Here is a 23,733-nt window from a genome sequence, read left to right as displayed (position 1 = left end):
GCTCTTCATCAGAAACCTGTGACTGAACCTTGCTCGATATGTCTATCCTGGACTCTCGACTCTTTTCTTCTCAATGGGAGGTTGATGAAGATAGAAAGATAGCATATTATACTGTAGATCTCGTGACTCATCAGATATCCTAATGATCTTGTGTCAAATGATGGGTGGATGTATCAAGAAGACTGTAGACTGGGCTCTCTCCACATTGTCCTCAATATTTCCGGAATTCTCCATGTATGATGGTGCTCCAAAACTTGAATACATCAAGTGATGTTAGGAAAAGAAAGCCACAAGGATGGAAACCTGTTAATTAGGCAGAAGTTTGCTGATGTTTGCTTGCAGGTTTGTATGAGATTTTGCGCCTGTAATCGTCCATTGGTCTTAATTCTGGAACTAGTAAGTTGGAGGGTCGTTATGACACTGGGTAGGCGGTAGGAGATTGGGATCTTTGCAACCCTGCGAAACGCTGATCTGCTGAAGGGCGCTGTTCAGAATAAGTTTGCAGGTCGTTAATTTAGGCCATTATTTATGTTGCAATCAGGGATGCTTGGGGTTGCTATAACGTAGTGCGGGACTCATGGATCACAGGAAAGGAGTCCGATGCAAAAGGAAAGAAGATAGCCATGGAAGGACCAAGCAAGAACAGTCGCACCAAGGAACAGAGAGACAAGGACAGCACCACTTTGCCCCACAGCAGAAGGCACAGTAACAGGTGTGAGGGAGATGGGAAATGGCCCCACAAAACTACATGTCAGTATGTCACTGCCCCTTGACAAGGATGTGGCCACAAAATTAGCAAGCCTATAATTCTGTATCACAGACCAGACAATTAAGACATCAATAATGTACCTCCTCAATAATTTCGGAAACCCCCACAAGTCCAGAAAACAATAGATGAACAACGAAGGAAGATTTTTATGGCTCAGGAAACCTGATGGGTGGTATAATATTGACCGTATGAATCTCACTACTCTGAAAGAGAGTTTGAGGCCATAATTCACGAATGTTCAAGACTCGACATAAACTTCATCATTGTGGGAGACCACTGCAGTCTGCAAAGGCTTATGGTTATTTGGCACCCCAAAAGAATTTAAACAAAAAAGGAAGAATGTATGTAGGGGACTTCAATCAGAACCTAGAGACGTTATTGTGTAATTTTTACTATTTAATACTGCAGTACTGGACAGTGTTTTTTCTTTGCTTCTCTTTTTACATTTGCTGCTGTTCAATGTCTACTCGAAATCTACCTTCATTTACAATCCTGGTTCCTAATCTGCAAATATTTGACGCCTAAGAGCTAAAACTGGATCTCTCTTATAGCCACAAACATCATTGTAATACACAAACAAATCATAAAGTCTAAAAATGAGAGGACTTTATTTCAATAGGATCTTTCGCCTGGCCATTACAAGGCTTACATCTGGGAAATTGAATGCTTCTTACAAGTGGACCATTGTCCTTTAGTTGAACATTACTAAACTAGATAGTAGTATAAATTGACTCTGAATTAGACAAGAAAAGCGAACAATAGAAAAGAAGAAGAAACGGATCACCATCTTGAGCAAACTCACATTTATTTATTTAGTACGCTAAAGCGGTGTGCAAATTTCAAAACCTAAGGTGGTTGACAAGCACAATCAGCTGAAAATTGCTAATGGGATTCAAAGACTTCAGTAGCAGTGGTAGACAGCGACTCTCCTCCCGGGATGGGGTTGACAAATGACAAAGAACATCATTGCCATGACCAAAGCCAGCACCAACCCCAGCAGCAGGAACTCATCAGTATCTGAACAGCACCTTCCCATGTCAACTTTTGTCTTCCAATAATGGAAAAGTTGCCTCGAAAATTTTCAACCCAAGCAGTGGTAAAACGAGGTAAGATAAGACCAATTGAGAATAGATGAAAATGAAAATGAAATGAATGAATGGAGTGACCGAAAAATTGAATTGAGATAGCTGTCTTAGGAAGTTAAAAACGAGAAGAATGAATCATGGACTCCCTATCCACCGCACTGATAAACAGCCAATGGAAAACTGGCACGATAGTTTGGAAGGGTGGCTCTTTCACTCTTGTGTTCATTTGGATGCTTGTTTGTGGCTTTGTCTTTTCTCTTCCCCTAACCTAAGGACAGGAGTCAAGGACGACAAAATGAGCATTAGTTTAGGCCATTGGTAGCCACATGACATAAAAGCTTTGTTATGACATGTTCTTCTTGTTACATAATTTTTCATTTCATTAGCAGAAATATATTCCTGGAGTGAAGCTTAATTAGCCTACTCAGAGGTCAAAAAAGGCCCAGCTGGCTGACCAGTAAGCGAAAGTAGGTAATGAACTAGCATTCGATGTCCTTCTCATGATCACTTTCAGTCTTCACCAACTTAGGGAAGATTATTCAAAAGCTGTAATTCCTCTTTACTGGGTCAAGCTCTATGAAATGGACCACGTGTCTAAGAAGGATTAATGCAGACAATTAAGCCGATGATTTGTTACTCTGCCTTGGTATGTTCTTAATATTTTCAATGGTAACACTTTCCAGTTCAGACCAACCAATTTTGACAAGTTCCAGATACTAGTTTGGCATGCTTTCCCACCACTCCTTATCTTACATGTCAATCCTTCTAATTTCTTTTTCTTTTATTATAAATTTCTACCAACAAATCATTTAGGCTAAAGCCCTTGTGGCGTACTAGAATCTGCTGAGAAAATTGACCTTTAAAAAGAAAAAACAAATAGAGTAAACTGGGGAATTTGGAGTTTTGGACTAAGGATGCACTACAAAAAATTTGGCTATTTCTAATAGAAATTTTCATTGGAAATGTTTATTTTCAACGAATTTTCAACGGAAAAATTCGTTGAAAATTCCGTTGGTATAAGTTTTGTAGGTAATACTTTTCATTGGAAATTTGATATATAACATGTATAGCAAAACCGAAATCTAACTTTGGCATGTTTCATTAATTCTTAGGATATCATTTTTCAAAAACATACAATACAGTAACATTTAAATGATATTGTAAATGTAGAACAATAGCAACACATCAACTCCAAAAATATTGTACAAGTGTAGCACAGGGGATCCAGGGGCCAAAAACTCAATCAAAAAAATTCCTAAGAATCCCTAACAACTCAAAAACACAGAAAGCCAAAATTAATTCCCTAGTCTAGCAGCCAGAAACCTCAATCCACAAACCAAAAAATACCAAATAATACCAAAAAAAAGAATCAAAAAAATATATACATGGAGAAAGAGAGCTTTGGGTGAAGGGCTGCCAACCGTCGGTGGGAGTTTAGGGAGTTTGGGGTTTGTGTCGTCGATTTTAGTGAGAGTGTTTGGGCTTCGGGCTTGTCGTCGGCGAAAGGAATAAGCGAGAGAGAGAAGATCTGGGTTGTTGTGCCGTCGGTTCTAGAGAGAGTTGGGCCTTCGAGCTTGTGTCGTCAATTGGAAAAGGAAAAAGGGAGAAAGACAAGATCTGGGTTGCTGTGCCGTCGGTTCTAGAGAGAGCTGGGGCTTCGGGCTTCTGTAGTCGGCTGGAAAAGGAAGAAGCGAGAGCCGACCAGATCTGGGTTCCTGTGCCACCGGTTCTAGAGAGAGCTAGGACTTCAGGCTTCTGTCGTCGACTAGAATAGGAAAAAGCGAGAGTCGACCAGATCTGGGTTCCTGTGCCGTCGGTTCTAGAGAGAGCTGAGGCTTCGGCCTTGTGTCGCCGGCTGGAAAATGAAGGAGTTGAGAGAGAGAGCTGTGGGTCGGGGAAGAACAATAGATGAAGGAGTCGGCTGAATGAGGGAAGGAGTGGCACCCGATTAGAAAAGAAGAAAAAAAAGGAAAAAGAGGGGTCGGGGGGTAGGATGGGTTTTTATTTTTTATTCCTTTTTTAATTTTTTTAACATCAATTACTATTACATAAACATCTAACATTTGGATTAATGTGCTAAAAACACATTTTGCTATATAAATTTTATAAGTATTAAAATTATCATTTTCATAATATTAATATAAAATAAAATATATATATATATACAAAATAGTAATTATGTTTTTTTAAATAAATCAAATTTATATAAAACATAGTTATCAAAAGACCTTATAATTTAATTAATAATCATAAATTTATTGATTATATGAATTAATTTGTCCTTATTTACATGAAATTTAAAAAATTGCTAAGTAAAAAAACTATTATAATCTCACAACTTCTTTTTAAATTAATAAGTTTATATATTATAAATTTATATAAACAAAAGTATATATATTATTTAGTAATTACTTTATAATACAATAGTAATTATATTTTTTTATAAATAAACATAATATATAATATAAAATGTATGTGTTAAAAGACATTACAAGTTTTATATTATAAAGTATATGTATTATAAGTATTATAGTGTATATACGAAAGCGGTAATTATATTCTTTTTAAATTAACTCAATGTATATAAAGTATAGATATTAAAAGATATTACAATTTAATTAATTGTTATAATTTTATTAATTATATGAATTTGCTCTTAGTTATATGAAATTTTAAAAAAATAGTTCAGTTTCAAAACTATTCTAATCTTACAACTTTTTTTTAGATAATTAACTTCATATATTGTAAATTTATATAAACAAAGGTATATATATTATTTAGTAACTCATTTATATAATAGTAATTACAAGTTATAGTAACATAATATATAATAGAAAGTGTGTATGTTAAAAGACTTTACAAGTTATAGTAACTATAAAATGTGTGTATATATATATATATGTATGATTTGAATCCTATTACATTTATAATTATAATCATCTAAATGAAATTTACTATAATCTTACATAAATTATATATTAATATATATATGTAGACCCTTATTTAATATATCTCATATATATATATATATATATATATATATATATATATATATATATATATTCAGTTATAAAGATATTTCAATTAAAAAATATAACTTGTACTTTAATTTTAATACAATTATTAATCGATTTTTTTCTTAAATCATACTTGTTTATCTATATATATATATATATATATATATATATATATATATATATATATATATATATTTTACAGCTCTCGGTCAGAATTGCATGAATACATAGATACAATAAAATGATATTTTTTAAGCACAAATATTAATAAGTTTATTATAAAACTACTCCTCTTAATTTACATATATTAGCTAATTACAATTAAAACGTAAATAAAGTAATATATACTTTTTAATATGATTTTTATATCTTATCATGGTTTTTTATAAAATATAAAATTTTACATAGTAATTTTTTTCAATTTTGGAATAAAGTCACATTACCCTAATTTGGTAGTATTAATCAATATTGTATGATTCATTAAAGTTAAAAAAATTATACAAAATTACTCAAAGGAAAACATATTTAAACAGAGCCCAAAATTTTACTTCAATAACTATGTATTTGTTTAAAGAGATATCTAATTCTTTTAAAAATAATTAATAAATTTTTAAAAAAGTTTAAATTTTATAATTTTTTAACATTATTATTATTTCCAACGGAATTTTTCAACAGAAAATTCCGTTGGAAAGTTACAAATATCATTAACACTTTTATGCACTAAAAAGTTACTTTTCAACGGAAAATTCCGTTGGAAAGTTACATTTTTCAATATATCATTGACTCTTTATATGTTCCAACGGAATTTTTCATTGGAAATTTTCAACGAAAAATTTCGTTGGAAACTATAAAAAGATTGAACAATTTTTTTTAAAGTTTAATGTTCCAATGGATTTCCAACGGAATTTTTTCGTTAGAAATTTCTAACGGAAAATTCCGTTAGAAAGTTACATTTTTCAATATATCATTGACTCTTTATATGTTCCAACGGAATTTTTCATTGGAAATTTTCAACGAAAAATTTCGTTGGAAACTGTAAAAAGATTGAACAATTTTTTTTAAAGTTTAATGTTCCAATGGATTTCCAACGGAATTTTTCGTTAGAAATTTTCAACGAAAAATTCCTTTGGAAAAGATAAAGATAACATAAGAAAAATTTAGGGTTCTAACGGAAATTTTCGTTGAAAATTTGTTGGAAATAATACACAGTAACACTTGTGTCCTGAAGATGAAATTTTTAACAGATTTTCAATAAAAATTTTCAACGAAAAATTTCGTTGAAAATTTCGTTGCAAACTGTAAAGATTACATACTTTTTTTTTGTTTATAGTTCCAACGGATTTCCAACGAAATTTTTCGTTGAAAATATTGTACAAGCCAAATTTCCAACGAAAAATTTTGTTGAAAAATTTTCAGTATAAGTCTGTTGGAAATTAGTTGGAAATCCGTTGGAACAAGCAATTAAAAATTTTAATTATACTCCGTTGGAAATCCGTTACAAATCCGTTGAAAATACTAAGAATTTTTGTAGTGATGGTGGTAGATATGGGGCAGGGTCGGGAGGGAGTCTAGATTCCTCAGATCGTCCCTTTAATTCCTCATCCCCAACCCTTCATTAGGAGAGGGTTTCTCCTCCCATCCCCACACCCTTTTAATCAACTATCTTATTCAGTTTATCATGTTTACACTCAGGCAACCTAACTTAATAAAGAAAAGTTAATTAAATAATCTAATAAATTAGATTATAATTCAAAAAATTTAATAAGCTTTATTTTTCAGTAACATTTACCAAAGTGGTGATAAAGAAAATTCCACATCAATTAAGACATAAATATAATAATAATAATAATAATAATCCTACATGTTGTCAATTGATTTTACTTTTCAAAAAAAAATATTGTCAATTGAATTCCTGTTCTAGAGTTAAACATTTCTCTTATATATCATTATTAAAAAATGAGAATTATTTTAATAATTGATTGAATTATGTTATGTAACATGCTTGTTCATATACATGTGCACATCACGTACAAGATGAGACCTAATTTCCGTTGCCATCCCCTACTTCCATCCTCACCCTCCAACTTGGATTTCAAACCCCCATCTTTAATGCTACGAAGGTGAAGGAGGAGTCGCGGTCAGGGGATTAGGGCCTGATTTGACATTGTTTAAATCTAAATTAATGATATATATATCTATATATATATATGAAAATATCCATGTTAGAGAATTTTTTTAATTGAAAAAAATGAATATTTTTACTCATTATATTTCTACTGTTATATCAACATTCGTTATTTTAAATCATATTTAATTATTATATAAATAATATTTATAATTTTACATAGTAGTACCATGCAAGCACTAGTGAAGTCAAGACTATAGAGGGAATCGAGATTTTATGTTAAAGGGACCGAAACAAAAAGTTCAATATTTATTTGGATGAAATTATAAATTTAAAAAAAATAAGAGAAAATTATAAAATTTTAAAACTTTGGGACGGGGCCCTTATTAGCCCCCCCTCCCTTTGTCTTTGCCTAAGATGACGGCGGATGGTGATGCGATAGCCACCCCTTCAATTTTTAATTTTTTTTATTGTTATAGGTATAAAACTTGATATATATATATATATATATATATATATATATATATATATATATATAGTAAGATTACTTGTCATGCAAATTCTGAGTTCACCCTTACATAAACGAGTTGACGTTGGTAAAATTTTTAATTGACCAAAATAGATATATTAGTTCAATTATATTCTTAGATTGTCATTTTAAATATTTTATTATAAACATTAATAAGATTTATCCCATGTGTAAATTGAATTCTAATATTATTGAATATATAACTTGCATTACTAAAACATGTATACTTTAATTTTATTAATGACATTGAATAATTTATAATTAATATTATAAAATTACAATGGTTCATATTTCAAAGATTACGTTTCAAAATATTGTATTTAAATATAATATAATAATTATTTAAAACAAAAAAAATGTACAAGTATGAAGGTCGTAGTTAGACAAAAGTGGTCATCAGTAGTATTTTATTCATAAAGCACAATTATATTGTTTCTCTTGGATATACATGGAAATGAAGAGGCTCATAATAATATTTTAAGGATAAAATATACTGACTTTTTCAATTTTTTGTCATAATTACGCACAAATCTATTAATTTACAAAATGAAAATTTTACTTAAAATATGTAAATGGTGTTAATATCTAAATATGAAATGTTTAAAATATTTTTTTTTCATTCTTTTTTTTTCTTTCGGATTGATCAATGGTACTCCCTTACATTGGTCGGTTACCTTGCAATTGGATTTGATCATGAAATGCCAAATTTGGTTGGATCTTTCTGGACTCCTTTGGGTAGCCCTAAATCAATGCTCCCTTAGGGAGTGTCATTGTCCGCGGGTGACTGGATGGAAAGAATTTTTTTTGAAAAATAATAACAAAAAATTATAATTTATATAATAATAATTTTTAAAACGAGAGGAAATGGTGGTCATTGAGCTCTACAGTGGTACAGTGTAAAAACTCTGAAGACTGTAGCAGAGGGGAAGTGGGGGAGGGCACATTTAATGTGGGGAGGTGTCAATAAAAGGGACAGCAAAGGGGAAGGTCAGCTCATTCAAGGAAGGCATTTATTTAATAGGATGAGAAGAATTGAAAGCCTTATTTTATTTATTAGATTTTGATCTCAGATTCAGTTCAACATTTCGGAGCTAACGTGCTTCTGAGTTTTGACGCTTTGACCAATGTTGGTTAGATCAGCTTCCCAGAAAATCAAACCTTTGATTCTGAATCACCAAAGTCAGTCTCATTTCCTTCTGATTACGGCATTCTTTTTTTTTTTTTTTTTTACTTAGTCAATCATCCTGCAACGGACTTTTGGATTCCAAAATTAGACTTTTAATGTTGTGACTTGTGAGTATATATTAGTCTTGGATTTTGTATAAAACCACGCATATGCCACTATGATATGCTCATTGGGTTTACCACAATTATCCGACCCCTTCTTTATTATATTCTGATCTGAATTTTTTATATATCAAGGACCCATTTAGTTTTATGTGATAAAACTTCATTATTTACACATAGTTATATAAATCTTCAACCTTAAGATTATCATTTGTGATTGCTTTATTTTGTAATGATGTTATAGTTATATATATAAAAGCGGAAAGCCTAAGTTTTGGGGTAGCTTGGTGATCTCAAGTTGGGAAGCAAGGAAACATATATATGCTCCCATCCTACCTAACTTACTAAAATTTTATTTCTAAAGCAGAGTGTGTCAATGGCTGAATTCTAGAAGAAGGTTGCAGTAATTTAATGTACAATTGTCCTTATCTTTTTGGCTCCTTGATCTTTTAAGGTATTTAACTTTGAGCCATGTAAAAACTTTATGAGAGAAAAATGACTGATTCATAGTTGTTAAATCGAGATTCGTATCATGTATCGAAATTTTTTTTTTTTTTGTATTGAGTATCGTATTATATCGTAAAATATAATAAAAAAATTTAAAATTAATTATAAATAATATTTATACATGTAAAATAAAAAAATGAAAAAATATTATAATTTTTAACAAAATTGAAGATTATAAGATGTAAATTGAAAATATGATTTTTTTTAATTTAAACTTTTAACATATTTTTTAATAATATAGATTTTTAAATAATATTTTTTATATTAATTTATTAATTAAAAAATAAAAAACATTTATCATGTTAAAATTAAAAGAGAATTCAATTTTTTAAATATTTTTTATTTAAAATCTAAAAACTAAAACTTATAAAATATAATTTTTCATATCTCAACTCAAAAAATAATAAAAAATAAAATTTTTAATAATTAATTAAAATAAAATTTATAAAAAAATATATCAACTCTATTATATGATACATTTTCCATAAAAGATACACAGAACTTTCGCTCTTGTTTTTTTTTTCTGCTCCAAGGAGTACTGACAATTTCCCTGGACATATCATTTCATATCCGGCAAGCAGCCAGAGATAGGTTTAGAAGTTCTTAGATCCAGTTAAAATTGTTGTCAGGGGCGAGTACCTCAGACGACCATCATTCTTCATTATTTACTGCATTAACTCCATTATTTCTAGCAGGCAAGCAAGCTCCATATCATGGCCCCAACATCACACTCGTTTCCAAGAAGTGCTCCAATTTCTCCAACATTAGCTGGGTTAATGTTACAAATGCTGGGTTTGGAAGAAGAAGAAAAAAAATCTAAACAAGTTCTCTATATTTATTGACTAAACTTTTTAACAGTTTGTTCTAATTTCATTCATATCATGGCGACAAACACGCAACTTCCAAGGGGAAAATCCAAGCTAGCTAGCCAAAAGGCTACTAAAGAATGTCTCCGACTCTCAACTCTTTTTAATCAGGTATAGCTAATGCAACGGAAGCATAGAATTGGGAGTTGGGACGACCAAATGCCAGTCTTCTGTGGACATGAATGAAATCTACACTGAAATATTTCAGTGAATTTGCCACATAATAAGAAACAAAGCATGCTGCCAGTGCCATCCCCTGGCTGGCAGTGGTGACTTTTGGACATGTTTTCTGTAGCTCACAATAAATGCAAATTAGACCATCTTTAAAGAGGTTCAGTGTGGTAGGTGTAGCCACGACCACAACACTTTTTCCTCTCCGCACCCTGATTTGCTATTACTTCATTTGTTTTTTTTTTTTTTTACTTTGAACCTGGAAACCCCAAGCTCAAGCTAGTTCAATGTTTTTTGACCAAACATCATTCACTAGAATTATCCCAACATGCTTTTTTTTTTTTTTTTCGCACTTTTGATGTCTGAAAGATGATGTTCATTTTTAGTTGTTGCATATAGTTGAGGACTTGGCATGTAATTTGGGTCCTTTTTCCCTTTAATAATTCTGCTTGATTGAAAAAGTTGTGCATGGAGCTTGGCAGTTCTTGAAGATTGACTACTGTTTTCCCTTTCTATACAAGTAGGCAAAGAAAAGAAAATAAAAAGGCATAACCCACTAGAAAGTAATCATTAGTTACCTTTATTAAAGTTGATGAAACCGTATTAATTATCTAACTCTCACTCTAACTAATTCAAAAACCACTACTTAGTCTTAATTCAACCATCTTGACAGCAACTGCAATTTTCTTAATACTATTCTCTTTGGAGCATTTTCTTTATTAGAATTTCTAAGTCTCACTTTATTATTTTGTTTAAGTAAACAAAGTACGAAAATAAGAGTTCTTTTACTCTCTCTATGTAATTTTTTTTATCTTGGAATTAGCAATGTAACTAATATTCTATAAGAAAGAAGGGTATAATTAAGGACACTCACTTGGAATGTAATGAACTTGAGACACATTTAAAACCCTATAATAATGAAAGTGGCCATAATATCCATTTTGTCTTTTCAAGTGATTATTGTGATAAGAACTATATTTAGTACATTTATTATCTCTAATGTATAGTGAGAAACTTGAGAGTGAATATTGAACCAATCATCATGTATTTTCAAAAATTATCCCTTACAAATCTCAATAAGCCGAATTAAATTTTAACGTAAACACTTCATTTGTCCGGGCTTTTTAATGAATTAAAAGAAATAATTCATATAAATGATTAATACTCTGGTGAAAAAAGTTAATGCCAATATCATTTTACGTTGAATGATCGAATTCTCGGACCTGTTATCACATTTATAAAAATGAGGTAAAAAAGTGAAATAACATGAAAAGTTTTTCCTTTGTTTATTGATTAACAGTATACTTTTGGAATTCAATTTTTAGAAGAAAAGGACAATACTTTCCATGAGATGGTTGCTCTAAAGGAAAAACAAAAAAAAAAAAAGGGCAGGACTGCAAATGAGGACTCCCCCACGTCTTTTGCTCTGGCAGGATCATGGAATGCAATTGGTAGTTAAAAAAGTTTTTCTTTTCCTTTCTTTATTTTCTTTGTTTTGACTTTTCAACCCCATGACGTCACTTTTTTTTACCGCTAGTGGCGATTTCGTAGTTTTGTCTCAAGTCACAGCCCTACTTCCAAAGCCTAAAATAAATATTGAAAAATTGAAATTAACAAATAAACCAGGACTCTCACTTGCCTCAGTGTATCAGCTAAGCTAAAGCTCCCTTTGCCTTGTTCGCGGGCTTGTCTCTCTTTTTGGTTTTCTTTTTTTTTTTTTTTTTGTATCTCTCTCTGGAAGTCGCCTGAAAATTAGAAACAAAAACTACCATTCGTGCTCTCACTCCTCTATGCACCGCCGCTTTTAGTGTCAGGCTTTTTTTTTAGCTAAAAACCGCTAGTAGTTTTCCGTTTATCGGAGTATATTATCCCCCATGCATTTGCCTTGAGAGAATGGGTTGCGTCTTCGGCAAGCAATCACAATCATCATCATCGGGTCGCCGGCGGATCAACACCGCAGCTCCACCACTTCCTCCTCGTACTCGTCGTCGCCGGAGCTCCGACGAGTCACCCACGATAGTTTCAGTCACTGACGCTGTTGACGGCGTCGTGGATGTGAAAGAGCCAGAGATACCGAGGCAACAGCAGCAAAAAGCAAGACATACCGGTGATTTAGCTGTGAGAATTCCGGCTCCGGAGAGACGGCGACCGCCGCCTGACCTGAACCAACAAGGTTGGCCTTCATGGCTGATGGCCGTCGCTGGCGATGCCATCCGTGACTGGACCCCAAGACGTGCCAACACCTTTGAGAAGCTTGACAAGGTATCAACTTTTTGACAACTTAAATTAAAAAGCTTCTCTTTTTCAATAATCATTTTTATTTGAACAATTTTGGGTTGTTAATTTTTTTTTGGTTGCGTTTAAAGATTGGCCAAGGGACTTATAGCAACGTGTACAAAGCTAGGGATCTACTAACAGGGAAAATAGTGGCATTAAAGAAGGTTAGGTTTGACAATTTGGAGCCAGAGAGTGTAAAGTTCATGGCGAGAGAGATTCTTGTCTTAAGGAAGCTTGACCATCCCAATGTAATCAAGCTTGAAGGTTTAGTTACTTCAAGAATGTCTTGTAGTCTTTACTTGGTTTTTGAATACATGGAGCATGATCTTGCCGGCCTCGCTGCCTGCCAAGGAATCAAGTTTACTGAGCCTCAGGTACAATCCTTTCTCCAAATGGGTTGTTAGTTGTCGCTGATTGCTGCTTGTTTTTATTGTTAATATTGATTTGTGGTGGATTTTGTAGTTAATTTAGGTGGGTGCTTTTTGAGGGTTGTTTTTTTTTTTTGGAGGTTTAGATTCGTTCCGTATTTTGCTGTTGCTTGTCTAACTAAGATTTTGGGACTAAATAATTCTTGTACTTTTTTGTTTTGCTTGTTGTGGGCTTTTGATGTTACTCTTATGTATTCCTCTAGCTACTTGGGTCCCATACCTAGTGGTTTTGAAATCCAAATTTGTGTCTTTTGAGCTTTTTATATATCTTATTTTTTGTACTATTTTTGGGTATGCAGATTCATGGAAATTTCGTGCTTTACATCAATTTTTGGAGTTGATTTCCAATTCTTTTAAACTATACCTGTATTTGGACAATTTCTAGATGGAATGAATGAGAAATGACAAGGAAAGAAAAGAGGCTACTTTTTTAGATGCCTAAGTGAACTGAAACCTCCATTCATTTTTTCAAATGTTAGTTAACAGTATAGCTCTGAACTATCTTCTTGTTTCTGGAAATCGAACAAACTGGTAAAGTTGTAAACAGATGACTCACTACCAGTTTACTCCTCTCATCCTCCATTCCCTTGGCAGCAAACAGGAAATAGTAATTGTTTCCTATAATTGTGTTCATGACTATCTTGGTTTTTCAGATATTTATGGCCATGATTCACACTATGCAAGGCTGCAATTGTGATGTTCCTCCAACATGGTGATTTGCCACCTTTATGAAACAAATTCCTTGGAAATAAATATTTCTATTTAGTTAAATTTAGAAGCATATAAGGGTTTAATCATTGGTTGTTTGCTTGAGAAGGTCTGTTATGCTGAAATTAGATTATTTGTTACATGATTTGAGAAATTGTGAGAAATGGCATTAGTTTGTAATTATAATGCTGTGTATGAAAGTACTTCTAGGAGTGAATTAGAAATAATCAACCCTTGGAATGATAATCTCAAATTAAATGCTTAACTTCAAGATGGAATTGAGTTTAATTAGCAACTTTCAGAAAGGATGATAGAAATTCTCATGGAAGGCTGGTTTTGCCTTCTGGCATTATGCATTTGTAATTGTCAGTGTTTCTGTAATGATGTTTATGTGGCTGTAGATGTGAAATTTAGATGATCAATTTGTTTTGATGCATCTTCCCTCTGGCAGGTAAAGTGCTATATGAAGCAATTACTTTCTGGGTTAGAGCATTGCCACAAACAAGGTGTTTTGCATCGTGATATCAAGGGTTCTAATCTGCTTATTGACAATGAAGGGATTCTAAAAATTGCTGATTTTGGACTGGCTACCTGTTATGATCCTGAGCAGAAGAAGCCCCTGACTAGTCGAGTAGTCACTCTCTGGTACCGTCCACCTGAACTGCTTCTTGGGGCAACTTATTATGGTGTTGGGGTAGACCTCTGGAGTGCTGGCTGTATTTTGGCAGAGCTACTTTCTGGGAAGCCAATAATGCCAGGAAGGACAGAGGTACTAATTTTCTCTTTCTCTTTTGTTGATCTTCTCTTAAAAGTCTCAGTTATTCTTTAATCCTAACAGATCTTTCGTTTTCTGTGAATCTGGTGGAATGTGAGTTGTTATCTGCGGTGCAAGCCCTCATGAAACTATTCTTAGAAAGATTTGGTCTTCTGTGTTGCTTGCTGTATTAGATTTCAGTTTGTAGTATAGTAATGCATATAGTCATTCACTGCCCAGTATGGATTGAGTTTTAGATGTTTAGAAACACATTATGCTCTGGATTGGGACTTCTGTTGATAAAGCTGTTGAAAATTGAACATGTAGCAGCTTTTAATAAGCTAATTCTGAATGGTCTTGGCTTGTTCTTCAGTAACTAGTGCCAATTGACAACAGAAAATAATGCTTGCGATAATTCTAGCCTAGAATTATTTTAAGCATTTTTTTTTAGAATTGCTTAAAGTATACATCTCAAGGTGGTTTTTTCTTTTTCCTCCCTTTCCCAATTTCATGATGAGCGTTGTTGGAGAACTGCCATTATCAAGTTGAATGAATATATTCTTTGGTTATGATGTCTGATTATTTAAGAGTACATCACTCTTTGGGCAGTCTAAAATCGAAATACTCTGGTATTTGTTTCATAACTAGTATTGCTTCTAGTTGGTATGATTATGTAGTATATTTTTTTTCTATCTGTTGATATAGAGTTCTCTCTCTCTCTTTCTCTCTTTCTCTCTTTTTTGGCTCACATCAGATTTATCTCCTGCTTAGGTTGAACAACTGCATAAGATATTCAAGTTATGTGGATCCCCTTCTGAGGAATATTGGAAGAAATCCAAATTGCCAAATGCAACACTCTTTAAGCCACAGCAGCCATATAAATGCTGTATAGCAGAAACTTTCAAGGATTTTCCATCTTCTTCTTTACCTCTAATTGAAACTCTTCTTACAATAGACCCTGAAGAGCGAAGTACCGCCACTGCAGCTCTTAATAGTGATGTGAGTTGTATCAGCTTAGTTAATGCATCTCTCAAGCAAATCAATATTGTGTTGTACCTTTAATCTTTATTATCTTTTTGAAGATAGCTTTATAAATTACGTTGCTAGATAACCAGACTAAGTATATATTTGTGCATTCCAACGACTTGCATGATGTTTATCTTGCATTATCATATATCTATTGTGGAATACATGATGTTCTGTTCTCTCCATTCGCTTGCTGCGTTATCTATAAACTAGTTTGTGAAATATTTGGTTTCCCATTTGCAGTTCTTCACCACTGAACCATATGCTTGTGAGTCATCAAGTTTACCAAAGTATCCTCCCAGTAAAGAAATGGACGTAAAATTGAGAGATGAAGAAGCAAGAAGGTTGGCTGGCTTTCTTTTTTCACCTTTTCTTTTTTTGCCAGTTTGGCTATATGCTGGTAGCTGATAAACATTTTTCCTGTATAGACAAAGGGGTCTAGCCAGCAAAGTTAATGCAGTTGATGGAACCAGGAGAATAAAAGTTCGTGAACGTGCTAGTCGGGCAATCCCAGCCCCTGAAGCAAATGCTGAGATTCAAGCCAACTTAGATGTGCGTGGGAGCTTTCCTCTTATTCTGATCTTTTATTAATGCATTTAACTGCTTTATTTTTTTATCACTTGCTTGAAAATTGGGCTGGACTATGAAAGACACTCTAATCCAACTTCAAATGACACTGTATACTTGCCAAATTGCACCTTGTTAAGTTCAAGTTGCATGTTGTGTTGATTTTGGAATTTCTCACAAATGAAGTTTCCCAGCTGCATATTTCTTGCCTTGGAATAAATTACTCCAATTATGAATATTAGTTGTATATTAGTTTTATTAGTTGCATTAGTTTTTATGTGCCGTAAACCTACAAGTATTAGTTGCTTAGCATTAAACCTATGGTCCTCAGTTTAATTTTGGCTTTGTTAGATCCTGTTGAATTTTGAAATACCTTTCTGTTTGATTGCCTTTGTTCTGTTTTTGGCCATGGTTTTTACAAGCTTCGGTCACTCTGAATTTGATGGGAATACTTGTTTGTTTGCTGGTTTTACAGAAATGGAGAGTCATGACACAAACAAACGTCAAGAGCAAGAGTGAGAAATTCCCACCTCCCCATCAAGATGGAGCTGTTGGGCATCCAGTAGATACATCACAGAAAGGGCCTATATCGTTTAATGCGAGTGACACCTCTTTTAGCTCATCAATTTTCACCTCCAAGTCATCAGGATCTGTGAAAAGTTCTGAGCCTGGGAGCGGTCCTTCCAGAAGAAGGAAAGCCAAGAGAGACACCCAGAGGGCTCCATCTCGAAAGTTCATCCGAGGTCTCAAACCATCCTCAATCGGCCTATCCGTGGATATGCTATTTAGGGGTAAATCTGAAGTCTTCCGTAGCCAGAATTAGAATAGTATTACAAGTTTATAAAATCCTTTTTGTGTGGAGGTGTTCATTTTCTCCCCGTAACTGAAGGTGAATTTTTCCCATTTATTTTCCTCCCCCCACCCATTTATTTGTATCTGATCATATAAATATCTGGTGTATAACCCACGCCGCCGCCATCCCAAATGATTTGGTGTATAATCTGCCATCGCAGTTCCACTTTTTGTTGTACAGTTTTTGGATGGTAGTGCTACTTCTTTCTCGAGTGGAAGTAGCTTTTCCTCGAGTGTGTGTGTTCATTGTGCGTGGTGATGTTGAATAACTAAACCCGAAGAAACTACTGACCAAAGAACGCCATCTGCAGGGAGGAATTGAGTACCGTAGTGGAGATTGGACTTCTTTCTGTTCCAATGACTCTTCATATCTAAAGCTGTTTCGGCTGACTCTGCAGCTCGACTCTTGTACGGATCGTGTATCAAGAAAATATAAGTAAAAAGTCGGCGTCTTTTCTAGTTTGTGTTCTAAATTTATACGTCCTGCAAAAAGGTTCTCCATTCATTAATTGCAGAACTCTATGCTCTCTATTCTCCCCAAGGCATGAACATAAATATATGGGATTGTCAAAGTAGAGAGACATCAACAAATTGTATGTATCAAGAGATGTAAGTATCGAACCGGTACAACGACATCAAGTGCTACACTTCTGTAAACACAAAAATCATTAATTCCATGTCCATTTCAGCATCCAGCAATACAGTGTTCCCCCAAGTTACAGTTATTCTCTCTTAAATTTGTTAAGAATGTGTTACGTTGTTTTATTTTCCTGAATTGCTGTTTCCTGATTATATTGAATTACCTAGAGTTTTCTGAATGAAAAATTTTGAAGGTCAAAAAATAACCCAGACTCACAGTGGTTTTTATATATAGAAATTAGCAAAGGATGTCAAATCCCAAATGAAGTTGATGCCATTCAAACTGATCTGTAGCAAGTTCTCTTTGCCGCACGTACTATGTCCTCAACCTGTAAAAGGCAACAGAGAGAGAATATCAGAGGAATGTTTACTGATTACACTTGCTTCAACTTCTGTGGCTAAAGCCAGCAAGAAATAGATACATCAGTGCAGCAAAAAGAGATCTTGTTTTGAACCTAACAAGAACATACTCCAGCTAAAAGATTTCTTGGTTGCTTCTAATGTCGCATTCAGATTCAGGTTACCTCTAGGCTGACATGCCCGTCAGAGCCAATCATTTTATTTGAAGGTTTCTTTCCTACTGGGCATCTAGAGTTGAAATTTCTTTATGTTTACTTTTAACATTCTTAACAATCCAAATATGAGACATATAGATCAAAATGCACTAAAAAATATCAACAGGAAAATTCAGAGTAAGCCATCTTAAGGAAAATCTCCAATCTCCACTAATGTTTGTGTTTGTGGTTCTATAATAGTTTATCATCAGAAAAACTCACTGAGATGAGATCTTGAACAATATTTAAAGGCAACACAGGAGCTTAAAGAACAAACAGTCTTAGGAATTATTGAAGGAGAGTCAATGTTAAACATGACCTGTGGAACAGCCATCCTCTCAAGATTGGCAGCATAAGGCATGGGAACATCAGCAGCACCTATTCTCTCAACAGGTGCATCTAGTAACTTAAAACTCTCCTCAACAACAGATGCGCTGCAGAAAGTACAATGTTTTACAATGAAGTGCCTGTACAAAACTACGAGAGCAGAAACACCTCTTAAAAGACAACTCAAGGAAAGGGGAAAAAGATAAACATAACACATATATGTATTGCAAACGGAGGTTAATTACCAGATCTCAGCACCAACACCATTTTGAGGAAACCCTTCTTCCACAGTTACCAGTCTGTTAGTTTTCCTCACAGAAGTATTAATTGTTGCTCTATCAAGGGGATGAATTGAGCGCAAATTTATAACCTGTGTTATGATAACAGCATTCATATATAGATACATTCATATATAATGATCTATGCTTCCTCAACTAGTCAAGTAAATCCGCTACTATAAAAAATCTACTTCTAGTTACCTCAGCATTTATTCCCTCCTTGGCAAGCATATCAGCGGCCTAAAACCCATTATACTTAAGTTAGTACCAGAAGAGAAAAGACATAGTCATTTGCATGGATAACACAAATGAGAAATAATTAGCACACTACATTCATATGATCTACAATTTCATGTCTGACCATCTTTTTCAGAAAAAAGTTGGGAATGACAAACCTTGAGAGCATAACCAACCATCTTCGAGAAAGCAGTAATAGTTACATCCTTTCCTTCTCGTTCTATCTGTCACAGCATAAAGCCACAACTATCACTAATATTACTGATAATTAAACTTAACGTCAAAGAAAATGTTCAAGAAAGAGTACCTTAGCTTTCCCTATGGGAAGGCAAAAACTGGAATTAAGAGCTTCTGCTGAAACAGGAAAAGACTGACCATATCCACAGCATACATAAACATCAAGAATAGCAAAACAAACATTAATCAAGCATAAAACCTGTTGGCAAAACTCAGCAATAATGCCATCAACCATAAAACTACTTACAGCAACTCATTTTCAAGGAAAACAACAGGATCAGGGTCCCTTATAGCAGCCTTTAGCAGGCCCCGGGCATCTTCTGATGAATATGGAACAAGCACCTTCAAACCAGGACAGGTTCCATACCATGAGGCATAACACTGCAGAAAATACCAGAATTTGCTATTTTAACACAGAAATAAAGATACAAATGCATGCGCAACCAGGCTTCTCAACAAGAAGATTAACAACCATGCATTCACGGACAACACCCTGAGCATGTAAATTTATGCTTCATTACCAGCTCTTCAGAAAAAGATAAAATAACCTGAACAAAAAAAGAGGTGAAAAGAAGCTTCTATTCTCATCCTAATTTGTTTACTTTTAATATGCACCTATTAGGCTGTCAAAAAGACCAAATATAATCAGGTAAGAAATAAATATGAATTACATCCTCCGAAATTTGCAATAGCGACTCCCAGTGCACTTAATGTCCTTCTCCGGACTTTGGAATAAAAACCAGACTCCGGCTTCCGATCAGTATTTAATTTCTCATTCTCGTTGCTCAAAACCTATGTAGAACTATCTATATTCATATTGAAGTCACCACTAACCCTATGGTCAAATGTTCAAACACTATATCTCTAAAAGGAAGAAGTCTGGTTCAACTCAACAGACAGAAATGGTTTAAGGTTGAGGAAAGAGCTAACCAACTACTCATAACACCCCATCCCCACCGAGGGATGCCAATACAACTTAGTACAGAAAAGCACCATGAAACTTTTTCATAAGTTCAAATTCCATTTAAGGTTGAAAAAGAGATAATTTAACAATCTTTCTACACCCAAAACCTCAGAACAATCTTCGAGTATTTAGTGAAGAATAGCCTAAGACATTTCACAGCAGGCAAAGAGGTATCCACTATATTTGATAGGGAAACGAAAAGATTAAACACGGTGGAATATGAATGGACCTGGGAATGCTGAGCAGCAACTCCAGCAGCAGCACCATTTGGTCCCCTGAAAACAATTGGTACCGAAAGCTGACCAGCAGACATATAACTTTATTTTGCAGCAAAATTAATGATTTGGTCAATTGCCTGCAATTGCAAAGGTATCAGAAAATTAGTTCCTATCAAAAACATTGGAAGACATTTGCATACAGCATGGTTCCAAAGTTATAAACTGTCAGGAGTTTATTTGACCTGCATGGAGAAGTTAAAGGTCATAAATTCGACAACAGGTCTAAGGCCATAGTAAGCAGCACCAACTCCAATGCCAGCAAAACAAGCCTACAAAACAATAATCTGTGAGCATTGTTGCATGATCAAGTGCAAAACCAAAGCAAGTAAACAGCAAATGGAAATGTTAAAGAGTATTCAAGAAACAAAATAAGGCTTTGTCAGTTAAAGAAATGAGCAACCTCTGTAATTGGGGTGTCACGAACCCTCTCAGGGCCATACTTCTCCAAAAGGCTTTTGGAAATCTAGTCCAAGGTGGAGTGTTAATAGAAATGCAAAAACAAAGTAAATGAAGAACTTTTCTAATCACAAGAAACATCCTAACCTTGTATGCCCCCTGATATTCACCAACCTGCAATAAAAATAATAAGTACATATAGACAAGGCAAAAAAAAATTATTTAGATATTAGGTTCAACAAGCAAAGAAGATAGTGCTTCAATAATTAATACCTCTTCACCTATTAAAAAGACCCTGGGATCTGCAGACATTTCTTCATCAAGTGCAGAATTGAGAGCTTCTCGGACTGTCCTCTGGAACAACATCGCCAGCATAAAAGTATTAGAATGAGAAAACGTAGTTCTCATGATATTATAATACATACACACAAACACACACAACACTTGTTTACATATTTTGGACTTAAATATAAACAAAAAGTGCATAATGTTGCATTCATGAATCAGATTTGTAAAGCAAAGTTCCACGGCAGCTAATAGGATAATCGGACAAAAATTCACGGAATTTAAAATAAATTTTCCAGTTCAAAATATGTTCACATGCCTAAATGATCAACCATAAAGGAAGTGTTACTATTAACAACTTACAAAATTTAAAAGGAAAAAAAAAACAATTGCAATATTTACCTCTTTTGCGGCGGCGGAGTAATTTCTAGACGCGTAAAATGCAGGACGAATCCTCTACAGCGAAAAGAAAACAGCAAACATAACGCTGCATTCAAGAAGGATGATATTTCATTTTTAAGAGATATGAAAATTAGTTCTTACCAACGCTCCATTGCTGACACTTTGCCTGGTGATCCCCAACATTTCCTCTTCGTCTTCGGAAAAATCTGATAAAAAATTATTACATAAAAAGTAGGTGAGCAAAGAAAACGAATCGGCAGTGTCTCGTGAAGGAAGCAAATGGAGCGGCACAAATTTGAAAAAATAAGTGAAGATGACAGATTTGAGATTTTTGAAAGGAGACGTATATTTGGATGGACGATTTAAATGGAAATCAGGACAAAAGTAAGATTTAGAAGATCCACCTGGGCAGCGAGGATTGGCTGTTTCGGCGATACCAAAGTTTGAAGGTGAATGAAGCGAAAACGATTGCCAATGAGAGAAAACAAAACAGTAAACGACGGGTACCCAATGCCAATGAGGCAGTAGTGGACTAGCATAGCACTAGTAATTCTTCCCGCTGGAAAATTTGTCAACGAAATTAATTTTTAATTCTTTGGGTTCGGTGAAATTAAATTAAATTTATTATTGTTGGACTAAAAAAAAATTAAGAAAGGTGTAATTCTTCAATCATTTCTTTTTCTTTTTCTTTTGGTCTGTTATTTTTTTTCAGAAAATAAATATTCAATTTTAACTTTTCAAACAAATAATGCATTCATTTATGATTTAAAATTGAATCAAATGTTAAAGTTTAAAGTAAAAAAAATAAAATAACACTTTCTCAGTACATTATTTTTATAACATATTTTGTTCGTGAAATAAAATATATAAAGGATAAAAGAATTATTATGTGAGATCAAGCTCATTAGCACTTTCCACAACTAGCTATGGACTCTAGATTTGATGCTTCCTTAATTATATTTGATCATAAAGTGCCCGATTAACGTTTCAATCGACTTTTTTACTATCACGAGGCATTCACCACTTCATTATCTCATATAGTTGAACCTCATACATATCATTAAACTGCTCAACATATTCAATGACAAGATGTCATGAAATTTTAATTAGATGCGTTGGAAGATAATGTAACACAAATTGTTATTCCTTTACCAATTGGTTCAAATGTTATAGGATGTGAGTCTATAAATAAAGGTTCTTACATATGATGGTGTGGAAAGGCACAAGGCTAATCTTATAGCAAAAGGGTATAGTCAGAGAAGGGCTTGACTACCAGAAAATTTTCAGTCCAACAGTTATAAACAAACAACTTTGAGATTATTCTTGACATTAGCAGCTATAAAAGGGTGTTAGATATCAATAATGCCGTTCTAAATGGTGAACTTGAGGAGGATGTTTATATGGAGTTGTCACCAGGGTGTACAGTTAAGGGGAGCATCCAGTAGGTTCCAAACTAGTGTGTAACTTCACAAGTCACTTTATGGACTCAAACATGTGTCTAGACTGTGAAATTCTAAGTTCACAGAATTATTTTACACAGAAAAAGTTTTCTTTCAGTAAATTATTTTTCGATTATCAAATGGATCATAATATTTGAAAAATTAATAACTTCGATAAATTAAACCTCTATAAATTTAATATGCATGTATTGTACATAATTTTCTCTTATAATATAAGAATACTATTCTATGGTTGCTTAATGCACTAAGACAAGTTAGATATGAGATCCAATTTTAAGAAAAAACAAGTAATATTGAAGTCATATTTTACAAAAGTTTCTTAATTAAATATTATATATAAATATATATAATTTTGATGCATAAAGAGATTATTAATTTATATATCAAATGAGACTTATGTATTTTTTTATAAATATATTATCTTATAAATTTAATGAATTATTAATTTATCACGTTAGTTCCAAGACCAATCAAAAAATTATTTAATCGAAGTTATTAATTTATAAAAGTTTTACTTTATTTTTATCTTCTCTCAAACTATATCCCTTGGTTCTTGCGTCTCATTAATAATTTCGTTCCAAGGAAAAGAAAAAGGAAAACATTAACAAGTTGTATGGTCCTTCATCTTCTGGCAAAGTTAACGTGACAACTTTAGGCGCTCAAATCATGGTTTAAAGAGTTATAAATTAAATCTAAGGTCGGTTATTG

General features: G+C 33.4%; 2 protein-coding genes across 2 annotated transcripts; one reads left to right on the top strand and one right to left on the bottom strand.

The window, feature by feature from the left end:
• The first annotated feature begins 11,984 nt into the window (after window positions 1–11,984).
• LOC18605172 (Protein kinase superfamily protein) lies at window positions 11,985–17,427 on the top strand. The gene is made up of 7 exons (XM_018117729.2): window positions 11,985–12,618; window positions 12,723–13,007; window positions 14,221–14,538; window positions 15,295–15,522; window positions 15,793–15,893; window positions 15,978–16,101; window positions 16,592–17,427. Exons 1-7 carry the CDS (start codon window positions 12,250–12,252, stop codon window positions 16,937–16,939), a joined length of 1,773 nt encoding a protein of 590 aa, XP_017973218.2. The 5' UTR covers window positions 11,985–12,249; the 3' UTR covers window positions 16,940–17,427.
• A 431-nt stretch (window positions 17,428–17,858) lies between these two features.
• On the bottom strand, window positions 17,859–22,087 carry MAB1 (Transketolase family protein). The gene is given in 15 exon segments (XM_018117730.2): window positions 17,859–17,936; window positions 18,481–18,595; window positions 18,734–18,858; window positions 18,968–19,006; window positions 19,162–19,227; window positions 19,311–19,383; window positions 19,488–19,621; window positions 20,434–20,559; window positions 20,665–20,751; window positions 20,883–20,945; window positions 21,026–21,052; window positions 21,152–21,232; window positions 21,566–21,619; window positions 21,707–21,771; window positions 21,970–22,087. Coding segments are annotated over 14 exon segments (1,110 nt in total). The 5' UTR covers window positions 21,749–21,771; window positions 21,970–22,087.
• Window positions 22,088–23,733: the final 1,646 nt, after the last annotated feature.

This window comes from Theobroma cacao, chromosome 3 (assembly GCF_053813885.1).
Source record: "Theobroma cacao isolate CCN51 chromosome 3, ASM5381388v1, whole genome shotgun sequence".
NCBI lineage: Eukaryota > Viridiplantae > Streptophyta > Magnoliopsida > Malvales > Malvaceae > Theobroma > Theobroma cacao.
This window is presented reverse-complemented; position numbering and strand designations above follow the sequence as displayed.